This window comes from Trematomus bernacchii, unplaced genomic scaffold, assembly GCF_902827165.1.
Source record: "Trematomus bernacchii unplaced genomic scaffold, fTreBer1.1, whole genome shotgun sequence".
Classification (NCBI taxonomy): domain Eukaryota; kingdom Metazoa; phylum Chordata; class Actinopteri; order Perciformes; family Nototheniidae; genus Trematomus; species Trematomus bernacchii.
The window spans coordinates 3,861,640-3,877,773 of NW_022987616.1; the positions used below are offsets into that span (position 1 = coordinate 3,861,640).

Genomic DNA, 16,134 nt, shown 5'->3' on the forward strand with positions numbered 1-16,134 from the left:
TCAGTAATGTCAAGATAGTTCATCCTCATCCCAAACCTACGAAATCCAGTGTCTGTTAATTTGACCTAAATTATAAAGTAACATTATGTAAGAGCCTACTGAATCCTGAAAAATGAATATGAACAAAGGATTATGTAAAACTATAACGTATACACATGCAACCCAAATATACATATATTAAAGAAGATATCATGAGGAAATCCTAGTAACATAATCTGCTAAATATAAGACATAACCACATTTCCTACGAAAGAAACCTTCAAAGCAAAATGTAAAGCTTCTAAAAAGACCATATATTTAAATCTGCTTTCTGTATTTCTGCAAAGTACATTTTTCTTAGCATGAATTGATGTTATTTCACCAATTTAGGAGTCTACCCTCCCTATTTTAGCGAAGCCGGAAGTAGGCAGGGGGGAATCCTCTCACTTCCACTGGCTGCTTTTGGTCGTTTGTAACAACAGAAGCATCAGACAGCATAACCTAATGATGGAAGAATTTGAAGGTGAGAGAAATAACTCTCTAATGTGTTTATTTGTTCTGTTTTGTGGCTAAGTCGGACTCACAACCTCACGGTCTTTGTCCTCACACATGGGCGGGTTCCTTTTTGCTTTAGTTAACCCGTTTTTGTCAACGACCTCCTTTTTTGTGTGGGGTTTAGCCCAAGTAATGCTAGGTAACGACAGGGCCATAGATGAAGCTAGCTACTCTGGATGTGATTCCTACATTAGCATTAGGAGCTATCCACTGTTAGCATGCTCCTAACTAATGAAACTTGCCATACATTAAGTCGTTTTGTTCGTATTGATTCAAGACGCTAAAGGTGGGCAGCAACTACCGTTATACTGATATACTGACGACATGTAATGTAACTAATGTCCTACTAACGTTAAAATACCATCAGTTTTTCCCCGGCATTTATTTCTTAATGGTGGAATGATTGTAAAATGAACTAATGTCTATCAAGGTAACGCTTTATAGCATTGTGTTTTTGTGCCAACAACAATGCAAAACATGATTTATGTGAGCCATAGTGAGCATTTATTTAACTACCATGTATCAAATAAGGTGAACAAACCCATATGTGTTTGTCTACACATGACCCTTTTATCACTTAAACAAATATGGCTAGCTGTGGTTAATTACTGTTCTTTTGCATATAAATCCTCCTTTACTGTAACACACATACATGTGTTTATTGTTGCAGATGGTGAAGCTCCTTCTGGAGAGGAGCTGATACAATGCAACACCTGTAAAAGATGTTTCTTCCCTAAAGTCCTGGTAAGAAATTGTCATTTTTAATATTCTTAATAGAGATATAAAGCCATAGTGGCTCAGTAGATAGGGCATGTTCGATCTCATTTTCCGCCAGACTGCATGTACTTTCTCCCTAAGGCTGTGTGTGTATGACTGGTCATTCAGATCAGATCCTGATGAGTGAATGGACTGTAGCACTCCAAAGGAAGATACAGTGTTCTAAGAGCAAGCACATTTAGAAAATGATGCATACAAAATAAGACTTAATGTATTGTGTTATGCATGCACTAAGACATTTTTTCTAGCTAACAAGATATCAGCTGTTTAGATGGGTTATTGGCTCCAACCCAAATAGCCTGTGAAGAGCTCTTTATATGAGCAACAACAAAAATCAAAGCACTCAAAGTTTTCTTTGAAGAAAACGTGTAAGAGATAAGACTAAATGATTGTAAACTTTCACTTATGATATTTCTATGAGCTCAAATGTATTCTCAAATGTAAATTCAAGAGTACAAATTGTAGATAGCGGTTTCTATGTAATGCCATATGTACAAAGGAATCAAACATAACAAATGCTGGGTTTTTACATTTGAAGCTTTCTCAAAGGTGCTACTTATAACAGTGAGATGCAATCTTTTGAGATGAATCTGTATCCAGAAGTTATACAGTACAGTACATACAAAACACCTTTTTATTACCCACGCTGTTTTGGCTCTCATAACGTTTTGTATTAAAAATGTTATAATGACTATCCATGAACTGTACACATTTCAAATGTCTGCAAATGTTTCTTAAGTTTGCAGAAACAGATTAAGCTTGTGTAGTTATTGTGTATTTGTAAATCTCTCAACAGGGGAAACATGCTAAGATCTGCCAGAAGTCCGCTGCTAAAAGGAGGAAGGTTTTTGACTCAGGTCGACAGAGAGCTGAGGGAACAGACATCCCCACGCTTAAACCCATCAAACCAAAGGTAAGACTAATCCAAAGCAGAGGGATGGAAACTCTAACTACACAGTTAAATCTGATTATAATTAGGTAGCAACAAATGGCTTTAGCTTGTACATCCGTCTGAAAACTCCCCTTGATGTAAAAATGTAAGCCTGAATACATTTAGACGCTTTCGATTGTATTTCAGTCACAAAGTTCAACTTCTTCTGGAAAAGTAAGTTGATTTTATTTTGTTTGTCCTTTCTTTCTGTTTACATGGGATTTTAGTGGCCTAGCTAAATCACTGACGTTTTGTATATACTGATTTCTCGCTTTCAATCAATTGCCTAAATAGTCTTGAGGTATTTCAACGCATACTGGCGGTGGTATTGTTTTATAAGACCCTAATCTACAACAGACAATAAACAAATGAATGTGCATCAAGGCCCTCCACTCATTGGGGCCAGTGTGAAGTCCGTTGCATTGCAGTTATTAAGATTTCAACTCAAAAACACTTATATTTCTGGTGTTTCAACTAACTGCTGCACACTTGCTCTGCCCTCCACCTGGAATAACAATATTCCCAGTGATCATGTCATGTGATTCTCTCAGTAGTACATCATTACCACTTTGAAGTCCTTAAATAGGAGGCAATCTGTGAGTCGAGTCGTATATATAGAATTAACTAGAAATATGGTTAAAGGGAATAAAGGAAATATACTGTAGCTTCAGTTCTCTCAAAGTCATCTTTGTTTGTGAGACAATCGTGCATCATTGAAGACTGTAACTGCATAAGATGAAGCAGGAAGTCAGCAGGGATATCATGTTGCCACAGAGACGACTCAGAGGACGCTCTCTGAACTACTTCTGTCAAAAATCATCAGCTTTAGATAAGACTCAGACTGCCACTGTGGGAAAACAAATATTTTCTTTTAATGTCAATGCAAAATAGAAATAAAGTGAATTGGTTATGACAGACAGAATAGTTGCATTCATTACAAATAATCCTAAATAATTGGAATACCAAGGCTTTTATTTGTTTAACATGGAAAGTAACTAGAGACTGAGTACACAGGTGACTGTCACTTCAAGTAATGACTCCGTATAGCAGAGATGAGGTTTCCCATGTCAGCGGCAATAGCTGTCTGGTTGTGGTTTTTTAAATGGCTGCTGTAACGATGTATCTTGTCTGTGTGGCCTCCTGCCAGGCAGAACCCCTGAAGAAGCCGTCCAACTGGCGCAAGAAGCATGAGGACTTCATCGCTACCATCCGGGCTGCCAAGGGAATCGATCAGGTCTTGAAGGATGGAGGACCTTTACCCCCGCCTCCCCCTGCTACTTATGACCCAGGTAACATGTCGTTTTATAGAGAGTGGAAATAAACAGGAAACACAAGTGACAGTAATAACTAGAGCTGTATTATGGTTACTGTTAAGAAACTGTGTAAACTTGTGAACAATCAGCTGCTTTCCAGGGCCCATGATTAATGTTTTTTGACACAGTAGAGCAAAAATTTGGAAAGAAGTAGGAAATGGGATTGCCTCATTATGTGGAATACCAAGTGTTTGTTTTTTTACAGTTCAGAGAAAATAAAAACACAAGTAAAAGGCACATTTTTGTCACATAGCTGATGCAGTTAAAGGTCGATTTTCTCACCCCCTGTTTTGTCTTTAGACTATGTCCAGTGCCCTTTCTGTCAGCGGAGGTTCAACGAGGGTGCAGCTGACAGACACATGAAGTTCTGCCAGGAGCAGGCGGCCCGTATGCCTAGCAAGGGCAACAAGTTAGGAGAAGTGAAGAAGCCTGCTGCTCGCACACCGGTACACAACTCCACACACTGCACCGCTTATTATACCCGCACTAATAGACACTTGAATTTGGTAGAATTCTTTTAAAATGTTGAGGAATGCCGGATCACATGTGCAAACATTTACCATTCATTCCTCATTTGAATCTGATGAAACATGCACCGAAAAGTGTGTTGACATTGAAAAAATATTCATTATACATTGCACACACTCCAAAATAATGAAACAAGTTGTGTTTACCCCCTGTAATTTTAATGATTGTATGTGTAGGTAGCTACACTCTCTCCCAAATACTTGGCTAAGGCAATTCTTCATTTCTTGTAATTGCCAATTATTTTTCTAAGTGAGAACTGTTGTCTGGGAATCTTTAATAATTCCTTATCCGTTATCACCATGGTGAGACGCCCATTTGCAGCAGGTGTAGAATTACCAGTCACTTAGCAACTACAACACATGGGTGGGGGTTTCATCAGAAAGCCAATAAAAAAACACAGCAGGGTCCAAACCATTTTGATTAAGAGCTCTGCATGTTTTCATATCATTGGTCATTATGTCACAGTTCCCAAATGGGCCATGGTGGGATACATTTATTATATTCTAGTAATGGATCTGCCGCTAAGCTCAGTCAGTGTTTTTTTAATTGTCTCAGATATTTTTGTCATTACACCTGTAAGTAAAGCCAAACCATTGTAGACATTTGAAAGAGTCACAGTGCATATCAGACATTCACATACATGCACAACCACATCTACAGTGTAGTCAGCGCCTGTAGGCTGTAGTATAGTGATGACCTATGTTCTCTATCCCTATTACTGTGTCTCCAGGTAGAGCCACTATGTTGATGCTTAGCTTCCCATGACCTCCATGGCTGATGTTCCGTTTTATGCAATTATTTATGTTACATTTCTTCTCTCTTTGCCTCCCCTTTCTCCCTCTCAGACCAAGCCTTCAGCTCCGGTGAAGAAGGTGGCCTCTCCTGCTATGTCCTCCATCCCTTCAGCCTCCTCTCGTTTACCCCAGAGGTCAGGCATCGGACAGCCCTCTGGTACGGGTACAGCTGTGTCACATCTGACAGTTCTATATGTGTGTGACGGATTTATTTTAATGTAGTGACTCGGGTTAGGATAAGTACAAGAAGTACAGTAAAATGCCTCTGTTATACTTTCTCATTTTTTTTTCATCCTCTTCTGCTCTAGGGATGTCTTCTAGTAAGATCGCTTCTGCTGGTTCATTGAGGACTAATCCCTCAGGCTTGACAAGCCCTCCGTTAGGGTCAGTACACACACACACACACACACACACACACACACACACACACACACACACACACACACACACACACACACACACACACACACACACACACACACACACACACACACACACACACACACACACACACACACACACCTTGCACTGGCAGAGTTAATTCATAATTTGAATACAGTGGGTCAAGTACAAAGTGAGTTTTAAACCTAAAACTTGCCTATTTTAAACTTCGATCTGTCTTTAAAAACACAAGGGGTCTGCATTTGACTCATCGTTGTCTTTCGTCTCTTTATGTTTTTTTTTCTCAGTGTTGGAAGTAAGACCCGGGGAGTGAGCTCTGGTTACGGCCCGGCGAGGAACACTCAGTCTGGAATAGCACTCAACAAGAAGAAAGTAGACAACTACATATCCAGGTGAGACAAACAGGGTTTATTTTTATTTTTATAAAAACACAACACAACCACCATAGTCTTGATAAACTATCCTGACCTCCTGTGGTTCGTTGGTGTATTGCATAAAGCTGTGTATCAATTCAGTAACAGGTGTTACACAATAGATTTCTCATGAATGGTGCCTCATATGCACATTGCAGCTTGCAAGCCATTAAGCTGTTTGCTTAATAAGATAACCCTAAATTATTGATATCAAATCACCATTTAGTGCTTGCGGTACACCTTGCATAGAGCTTAAAGGTCCATGTCATGGCCATTTCTACTGATCATAATTCCATTGTTGAGGTCTACTAAAATAGATTTATATTGGGCAATTTTCCAAACTCACATTGGTTTCTCATACAGCATATCTGTAAAGTATGTGTATTCACTCTCTGTCCTAAACGGCTTGTTGGAGCTCCTGCCCCCCCCTCCCTGTGAGCCCAGTGGCCGTCTGCGAGACAGCGAGACACAGCGAAACCCAGCCCCAAACACACACACACACACACCCGCAGCCTGGCTGGGAGTTTGTGTGTGTGCCCAGGCTGAGTTCCGCAGTGTCTCGCTGTCTCGCCGACCCCACACCAGTGAGCCAGCTCACAGTGTCCCGCTCCTCGCAGCAGCGAGCCTCGCAACGTCCCGCCGAGTGTGTGTGTGTGTGAGGAAGTCCGCGGATTGGTCCAAACGTAACGGCTCCGCGGACGTAACGTAATGGCCGTTAAGTCTATACCCGAAATACGTCACTATACCCAAGAAGTAAACAATGGAAAAAGAGAAATGTCCAACGAGGCGTTCTGGGGCAGCATAGACAGGTCTTTTCTGTGTTAGAGTTTTATTCGCTACAGGGTGTACTTTGAGGGTTTATGACTCTGCAGACCGTTTACATGCAGAAAAAGCTACATAACACAAGGGGACGGGTAACAACCAGAAAAGAATGACATGGGACCTTTAAGTATTTTATAATAAAACTAAAAAGCCTACCTATACTATTATCACAACACTCAAACATTCGCAGGATTTGTTTACATGTATCGCTGGCTCTAATATCGATAATACTTTTCAACATTATCAGCAGCTCGGCACTAAAAATGATGAAAAACAGCTGAATGAACTTTGTTCTCACTTTGCTGTTTGGTCATCTTTGTTGAATTTCCCAGGAATGACAACGACGGCAGTGACGAAATCGACAACGGTGGAGTGAAGAGCAAGTTCTGTCGTTCCTGTGGGACCAAGTACCCTGTTGAATCAGCCAAATTCTGCTGCGAGTGTGGGCTCAGGAGGATGTGTATTTGATGCAGGTCAGAGGAAGGAGAAACTAGACGTGTGGGGATGCACCGGGACTCAAACTAGCATCAGAATTTCACCAAAATGTATCCGTCTGTATTTTCACGCTCAAGTGTAATTTCACGACAGTAATGTGGTGTGATCAGCCGAATGTCCAACGCTGCTGTGTTTTCTTTTCTACCTGCTTCATATCTTCATGGATTTTGCCGGTCCATTCCTCTATTCTCAATCTATCAGTCCTGCTGAATATATTCAATTTCTGATGAGTACACATTTCCTTTTTTCAAAAAAAGTATGATCATCATAATCTACAATAAAGTTGATTGTAGGCTGATGGATTTAAAACTGAACTTGTATACAGTTATGTTAAACTGTTAAGGTTCATGATATCAGCAGCTTTTGAGAGGAAAAAAACATCCAGTAATGTAAAAAATCTCAGTATGAATTGGTAATAAACCTTAATTTTATTGTCTTTGGACAATTATAAAGGGTTTAGCACCCTATAAAGAAGAGTACATTTCAGGAAAAAACATGAGTAAGTAAAGTAGAGAACAGATGAGTAAGAGATTAGATCAAATTGAAGAGGCAGGTTGTAAAATGTAATATGAGTCACTTGGAGGTGTTATTTCCCTGGTTTCTCTATCCCCATTCAACCGTGATCTGAAATGCACTCCTTAATCCTATTTGTCGTCGCTTCCTCAAAAACTGTTCCAATTGAAGTGCAATAAGATTGACTACTGAGGAAAACAACGTGGTTATTCTAAAAGTAAGTGTGTTGTAATTTTGGAGAGACATCACCTTGTCCAAAAAGGAGGTCACTTTACAGGCACCGCTTGTTTCAGCTATCTTAAGATCAGCATTGTACGCCTGACGTCTCTAAACATAAGTAGCAAAAGTATTTGATTCCCCCTCATTTTATACAGTTTATTTATTTTCTTCTTCCATTTCGCTTTTACTGAATGAACAATGACTGAATCTTTTTTGTTAATGTCATATGGAATTAAAATGTGTTTTTGGATTGAAATGAAACCTAATTGAACTTGGGTTGTGTTCCAGTTACAATGTCCTACTATTGAGTCAGCATTAAGGTATTGAGGGTCAAATGCTCTTTATGGAAGGGATTGACCCCTCCCCTTCATATTGGCGCACATTGACAGGTAGGGAAAGAGGGAAAGGCACAGTGACTAAGTATGAATCGATACTCTTTAATTCCTTTGAGAACTAAGAAGGTCGCAATTGTCAATAAGCCATGAAACGTAATTGTATTAGGTTACATGAATGACATGTTTGACAGGTGTGTTTCCTGTACTGATCGTTAGCCTGGTTACAGTTGTGCACTTGATGGCATGTATTTCCACCATCAATAAATGTCTATGAAGACAGCTGTGGGAGTTGTGAGTCTGTTGAAGAGACGGGAAAACATTACTGCTGTAATACTATAGAATTAAATAAGTTACACATACACCTTTACTTTGTTTTATAGATAAATATATTTGGAATACATATGCCATATACAAAAGTAGTTGCAACATTTTACAAACAGAAATTAGCTACATGTTAATTAGTCCCAGGAAGAACATATCTGTTGGGGAAAAGGCTGCCTGCCAATATTATTTCTGGAACGCAAACCAACAACTGGCCTATTAAAAAATAATGTAGAACAACAAATGTGGCAGTTAAGCATTTTGCTCCCCGAACTACTGTACCGCCCTAATAGGACTCTTTTTCATTTATTAGGCAGGCACCATTAATCAAATCACCAACTTTATGCGACAGGAAAGCTTATTAGACGTATCCCATAACAGAGTCAGGTTTGTGTGTCGAAATCAGCCATCTGTGGCAGAGTGCTTTTAAACTATCAATCACACTGTGATTAATGACACTGAATGATGAATCAACACAATGTCATTTTAAGGAGAGTACCAAAGAGTTGACACACAGCCTAAAACAACTCAGACAAAAAATAACAAAGGAGTTTTAAATTAGATGTGTCAGGGCTGGTTACTGTGCCAAAGTGAAAGTAAAACTACTTGAGCACCTTAATATTTCCTGCTCATGCTTGATCTGGCATCACTGAGTGCCAGTAAATGTCATATCGATTTGCTTAAAAACTGTTTGCAGCTTTACATCTTAGTTTCCTTTTTGAATACACCCACCGACGTCAAAGAGCTTCTTTGTACAGTGAACATGGAGTCTGTAAGACATTCTTGTGAACTCTTCACAAAAGTGGGCGGTTAATAATGCACACTTGGCCTTCAGCACAGTGTGCAAGAATCCATTATGTCGGACAGCCTTAGAACTTCCAGTTGGCTTAATAGCTTGTGTTAGCGTAGCTTGCAAATGCATCTAAAAGAGTCAGTAGTCAACGTCCAAAACAGTTGCAAGAGAGATTTACTGATAGCTTAAATAAGATGGAAGATTCCGCTTGCATAATCCAGTGAAGGACTGCAAGAGAGGAGCACTGGCACGGATGGCATGGTTTTGCTTCACATTGAGCTTGAGTTTGGTCTCAGGTGTCTGCTAGGATAGTGTTCAGCATCTGGTAGCAGTTGGTCATGGCAGACAGGATTGCCTCGGCTTTGCAAAGTTTTTTAATCTCCTTTTTCTTCTGATTGTTTCTTCTTTTTCTCGCTGCCTTTCTCCTCCTTAACACCATGCTTGGTTCTTTGGTCTAGTAAATAGATGTCAACACACAAAAACAATGACATAAACATCAGTTATGCAAGTGCCTTTTAGTGATAAGCGCTATCAGAATGCAGTACACACATTATTGATGCATATGTATCCCCTTATAAGACGATACACGGCTCAATCCACAGTCTGTTCAGGAACATTCAAAGTCTGACCTCTGATAACTGACTAATCACAGAACACATCCTGCTCCTGCCGTATATGGGATTTGATCAAAGTACAGTATGTCCATTCAAACTCAAGCCAAAACCTTCCATGGTAGATTGTGAGCCAGTATTTTAAACCTGTACTGATCTGGTGAAGCCTGAGGCAGAATAAGACTGTTTGCTACACTGTATGACTCAGACTAAAACTATGATCCTGAATCATTCAGTTTGATCCTAGACTGTTCAAAATGAAGTACAGGTTCACAAAACATTGTTCATTCAAGGGGAAAGAGGGTGATGTTTTGAGTAAAATACAAATTAAATTCCAAATAAATCACAGACTGAAAAGTGGTTAAAATGCAGACAGGTGAATCAAAAAGCCCCAAATCACTTTTCATTTTGGTGCACAAAAAGGCATAGTGACCTAACATTCTTCAGGCACATTTTCCGCTATGGCTACTTTCTGCCTGGCACCAAATATATGAGTGTACTAGGGTTCAAATAGGTTTATGTTTGGATACACTCACACAGGCTATATAACCTCACTGAGTCACCTTCTCTGTGGCAAACAGAAACACGACTGCAGTCTGCAAACATTAAAGGGCCAAAACTCACATGGAGAAATGGAAAAAATGTAAGCAGGTCACCCTCTGCTGCCCCTTTTCTAAAGATTCATTATTAAATAAATTATATTAACGAATCTTTACATTTTTACACAAATAAATATGCCTAGACTTACCGGTTTCTCATGACAGGGACACCATACTGAATTTGAGACGGTCGTGACCAGAGCGTGTGTGTGAGAAATGTTTAAATTCTTCATTTTGCAGGTTAGGCTGTGCAAGGTGCTCACAATATCCTGCAGAAGAGAGGGAGAGGAGTCAAAATGTGAGTCATACAGTGCACGCCCTCAGTGACCAGTTTTGTATGTTGAACCACCTTTGGTCTGGAGAACAGCTGCACTACAACTGCTGACTGTGCAACAACAAAATGATGGGCAGCCTTGCTTCCCGGTGCTCCTTTAATCAAATCTATCACAAACTGTGTTGAATGAGACTGATATCAGCTCTCTTGGTGGTCTGATTGTAACTTTTACTTGAATGTACACCAACATTTCCCCAACATTTATTGAACTGAGATGGGGTTTATTGTTACCTTTTAAGCGTTTAAAAAATAAATATATATATTTCAAGTGTTACTCAGGAAATCATTCACTAAAATAAATAATAAAACAGTAAAATAATTATTTCTCACCGCGTTTACTACCGTGCAGCCACGGATCCTGTGTTTCAGTGCTGGGCAGGATGAGTTTTCCAGCAAGGTTGTGATAATCCCATTCTTGAAAGGATGAAAGCATTACAGTGGTAAATATTAGATGTTATAAAACAGGGCAGCTAGTTTTAACTCTTAGCTCTTGTTAATTATGTTTGTGAAACGTTTTTATTGCTTTTTCAAGCATTTTCAGGTCATTTTGAAGTTGGCAAATGTTCTTTTAATTGCAAAAACAAAAGCACATTTGTTTTAAAGTTTATCTATTCAAAGAAAACTTCCCATAGAGGGCTCAAAATATGTTTTCCAAAAGCAAAGTTCCGTAGAAATTGGAGATGTGTATCAGAAAGTGTCCTCTTTTCCCGTTAGTGTTTCTTTTTTTGAAGAAACGTGTTAAAACCAGCTTCATTCCTCGTTCTGCTTTAGTTTCCGTGCATGACTGGATGTAAATTTCGCAACCAATACCCCTAATAGTATTTAAAAACAAAAGGAAGCCAGGAGGGTTCAATCTGACTGTCAAGTGGAGCACACAAAATGGTTAACATCTAATACCTAATATTAGGTTGCAGCTGCTTTTGTGTGATCCAGATCTCCAGTGTTGCTTTTTAAAGTGCTGCTCTAACTTTTCATGAAGTATTTCCACTTCCTTCTTAGAGACTAGATTTCGTAAGATAAGTCATTGAAGGATTTTGCATGTAACCTGGGTTCAATTTATCAGTGCAATTCATGAGAAGTATCCATTCAGTCAGATCTATTACGTATTCAAAGTTTGATGGATCCATAACTTTAAAATTAGTTTTATAAATAGAAGTAGTGTCTTACTTACTGCGTTGTTGATAACAGGTTGCACAAACATGTAATCGATTTTAACTTCTTTGGGAGTCCTTTTGTTGTCACAGGACAGCGATAGAGGTAGAAGCAGAAGAGCAAGCAGACTGATGCAGAGAAGAGGCTGATGGTGAGAGGGAGGTCAGACAACTCATCAAAAACATGTTTGCATGTTATACAGTTTTTAATGAAAAATAAACTACACACTTGGCCCTTAAATGAAATACCAAGGGTTATTGGATATCCACGGATTTTAGAAGGCTTTGTTCCCAGACATGGCTCCATGATCTAAGCAATCTAAAACTCTTATGCTGAGACCCTTTAAAATGTACAATAAGAGAGATTTGAATACATGACAGTGCTTTATAACCTATTTTATTGTTTTGCCTTGTTTAATCCCTGTATTTACCTGCAGCATGTTAGCTTTTTCCGACCTCTTTTTTTATTTTAGGTGGTATTGCATTTTGTTAAAAAACCCACTAGAATTTCTCTCCCAATCTCACAGCAGGACCAAACATCCCCAAGTTTAATATTTTAAGAGGAGAAACAATAACCTATAGGAATGGCACATATTAATTAAGTGATGGAACTGGTAGAATACTTGACTTCCCTACATTTTAAATAAAAATAGTGCACTTTTTACCCCACTTTTATAGGTGTTTTACTTTGTAGAATAATTCATAACAGAGACAAACATAATATAGTTGTACATACATTGGAAACCGTTCAAATTGACCCACCGTGACATTGTACGTGAATGCCTCGTCAATTAAAAAATCCAATAGTAGAATACCCTTATATCACAAATGTAACGTCTTTAAAACTTTTTACCCAAATGTGTATTTTTTTTATATACAACCACAACAATTTTAGTATTAATTATTTTTACATTAAAACCTGTTGTAACCTTTTCCTGGACGTAAACATTGATCTCTGGAGTTTAAAGCAGTCCTACCCGAGATTGTCAATTCCTTTAACCCAGAAGTAAATTCCCGTAAATCCAAATCTTTCAGTTTCCCTCTGACTGGCCGATGGGAGGTTATAAACACGGAATTCCCCTGTTTGTAGAACCATTAAGTCTCCAACAATACAGCTAGTCCTCCAGAGGCTCAGCGGAGACGGACGGATGCAGGTCTCTTCGGTAAGTTTCGATACCGGTTCACTACACTGCTTTAAAATGGCACAAACTTTACAAGAGTGCTCCATGATCCTTACACTAACACGAACCTAACTTCGGCTTTCATTCTGGTAGAATTTGATGTGTTAAATGTATGTTTCTTTTCAGTGCGTCAGCGCTTTACGCGAGCTGAGTTGACCTACACGCCTTCGCTTTATTTACTCACCATTGGTCATTCTTCATTCATATTCACCGCAGGCCAGAGTGGAAAGTGACACTCTCTCTCGTGTCTTCATTGATGCTCAGTCTGTCTGGTTTTTACACTGAAACAACCGCAGTGGTCCTCCCGTGGTTCCAGTGGATTTAGAGCGCAGGGTTTACTGTCATTCCCCACGTCCTGCGTAACGCAACAGCAGCATGTGATTTTACTTCCTTCCTCGCCAGCAGAGGTTTCACTTTACTGTGGATCTTGACACAATAACGTGGAAAACGTGTCGTTAAAGTTCCAACGTGACAGCAGTGTTATGTTTTTCATGTCAGACACACAGAACAAGCCTCTAGGCTGTTCGACTAATTATTGGAACCATTTATTCATTCAAATGCTCTCTTTCAGCAAACCCGTCCCACGCGGCTACACAGGTGACCATAATATGGCCTCAGGTGGAATCATCAGCCACTAATTGATTGATTTATTTTTTATTTATTCTCACTGACCACTACTTCTCTTTGTTGTTACTCTTCAAATTGCTATAGAGCTTAAGCAGTAATAATAGACTCAATATATAGGAATGTCTGACACTCATAACGTTTCTGATACAATAACAGTATTTGTTGTTTCAGAAGGTTCAATTGTGGTTCTGCTAGCCAAGCCCATGAATGTTTAAAACATGCACTGCTCTACTGTGCTTTTTTGAAACTAACAAATGTTTGTAAAGAAGTAAGAGCATATTTTCTTGACAGAAGCAGCGTATAAAAGCATCCCATCTTAATAAATCAGTACACAGCCACAGATCCTTACTGCGTTTTCTGCATAGTTGCCGTGCAAAGTAATCACTAATCATATGTCACATTTGTTGACAGAAGTGAAAAAGTACTACATTATTGGATGTTACCTCTTTGATCAAATTTTGCATAAATAAAGCAATACACGGATGCTGTCATTTTTAATGAGGGCAGAGAGCATGTGTTGGCTCTATTTGTTTTTACCTTAGTTTGAAGAATGCATGCAGGAATGTGGCTTAATAACTTGGAAAGTGTTTCTATGTGACTGTACTTATTGACTGTTGCTGTTCCTACCTGTGTATTTAAATTGAGTTCAGATAGTTGCATGGAAACATTGCAGAAATATCCGTTTGTAGACAGTTTGTATTATCATGTATTGGTGTTCTGCTGGCTTGTTTAAAAATGTGCACATCAATGAAGTGTGTGTGTGTGTGTTTCAGGGTTGGAGCATGCAGTAATTAAACACATCCATCAGATCATGACAGTGTTGTCAGGAACGGCACACCGGGGGAACCAGACAATGATTGGGGTACCCATGACAACCGTGAGGTAAAACAAAGGTGTCTCGTTTCCTGGTGCGTGGTGATTCACTTACAAACTATGTGTGCATTACCGGAGTTTATCTAACTCTAAAATTATTATATAAATGTCTGTGGTTACCATTGAAGTGCCGATGCAAACTTTCGCTCCATATTACCTGTTACTTAAATGTTTTATATCCTTCTGTAATGTTGAGGGCTCATATCAAATATTGGAACAAGTATTGCAAATCATGGTTACATTTTACAGCACCTGAGAGCTCTGGATGGCTGAGGATTTTTGATTAACCGACAGGAACGTAGTAAAGTATTTCTAGGTTGTCAAATGCATTGAACATGAAGGCTGGTTGACCATTAAAAGAGGCCCTAATGTGCTTTTTAGGGGCTTTACATACTTTTTTGTGCATGTAAATGGCCTGCTAAAACCCCAAGGTTCACCCCAGAGGGAGTTTCTGAGGTTATATAACCCATGGTCATTTGTTACCAGGATATTGATCCCTGTGCAGAGCAGGCTCAGAACACAAACTTACATTTCTGCATAAATACTGCAGCTAGCACGGTTAAATAAACTTGTGGAATGTGGTTTTTGAACAAGGTCTTTAGCTGTTGAGGACAAGAAGATCTGGTTAGGATTTTTTTAACAATATGTAAAGACGCCAGTGGTGAGGTAGATATCGATGACAGCTGCTGAACAGGTCGAAAGTTTGGGAGGAAATTAGTGGGAATTGTTGAGTCTGTTTTTGTTGTATATTTCTGTTGTGGATCATTACATCGCTAGTGTTTTGTCTCGTTTCAGCTCATTAACTACAAAGCATGCATACTTCCTGTAACATGCTGACCATGATGAATCTGTTTCTCCCACTTTTCAGGCAGCCACTGGTTTTCCGATCCATTCACATCCATTCATATATGAAACTTGCTTCAGAGAGCCAATCCATCACAATGGCAACACACTCTCCTGTGTTCGGTAATAGGTGGATGTTTATTTTTCTTGAAAGAGGCGTCAACCCTTTATAAACAATGGTAAGTTCAGCAAAGGGTGGAGTCAGTTATAATCCATGTTACATCTGCAGCTTAAGTCATTTTGGAATTTCTAATTTGTGGACGATTCAAAGTGAGTAAACATTGAGATTAAGCACCCATTAAGTCTGCACCTGGAGTAGTAGAAAGAAGGCAGCATGATTATATCTCACTGCTATCACCTATTAATTATTGAATTCTTATTTTCATAAATAAATATCATTTAAAATCCACAATTGTGTGTGTCTTCCTTCCTTGTTAGGTAGCTAGCCAGCTGTAACATTACTCTTATCATTGAATGTATAATATTAAACAATCCTGTTACCTTATAAATGTTTCCAGGAAATAAAGTAGTAGACAATATTATAATTTGAACATTTTGTGACTTTTTACACAAGTTTTTCAGTGCCTTCTGCAAAGAAATATTGATCACCTCATGAGTTTCTTTTTCTTTCATTAATGACCGCTATTGATGAAGCCATATAGTCAATTAAAAAGTTTCTTGTCAGCATTACAGATTTTTTTCCAGAATTATAGTCATTTCTTCCA

General features: G+C 39.0%; 1 protein-coding gene and 1 long non-coding RNA gene across 4 annotated transcripts; both read left to right on the top strand.

The window, feature by feature from the left end:
- Positions 1–417: 417 nt before the first annotated feature.
- Positions 418–7,775, top strand: zc2hc1a (zinc finger, C2HC-type containing 1A). Of its 2 annotated transcripts, XM_034132496.1 has the most exons (10): positions 418–502; positions 1,205–1,278; positions 2,108–2,224; positions 2,390–2,416; positions 3,390–3,531; positions 3,856–4,001; positions 4,929–5,034; positions 5,186–5,261; positions 5,567–5,671; positions 6,847–7,775. In XM_034132496.1, exons 1-10 carry the CDS (start codon positions 484–486, stop codon positions 6,980–6,982), a joined length of 948 nt encoding a protein of 315 aa, XP_033988387.1. In that variant the 5' UTR covers positions 418–483; the 3' UTR covers positions 6,983–7,775. The 2 variants fall into 2 exon arrangements, with proteins under 2 accessions (XP_033988387.1, XP_033988388.1); XM_034132497.1 differs by lacking the exon at positions 2,390–2,416.
- Positions 7,776–12,922: 5,147 nt separating this feature from the next.
- LOC117484071 lies at positions 12,923–15,818 on the top strand. Of its 2 annotated transcripts, none has more exons than XR_004556075.1 (3): positions 12,923–13,048; positions 14,467–14,601; positions 15,435–15,818. It is a non-coding gene; the product is annotated as an uncharacterized LOC117484071 (long non-coding RNA). The 2 variants fall into 2 exon arrangements; XR_004556074.1 differs by having other exon boundaries at positions 12,931–13,048; positions 14,467–14,575.
- Positions 15,819–16,134: the final 316 nt, after the last annotated feature.

Coding starts and splice junctions, on each gene's coding strand:
- zc2hc1a (XM_034132496.1), top strand. Junction 2,417..3,389: donor GTTCAACTTCTTCTGGAAAA/GTAAGTTGATTT, acceptor GCCTCCTGCCAG/GCAGAACCCCTGAAGAAGCC. Junction 4,002..4,928: donor AGCCTGCTGCTCGCACACCG/GTACACAACTCC, acceptor TCTCCCTCTCAG/ACCAAGCCTTCAGCTCCGGT.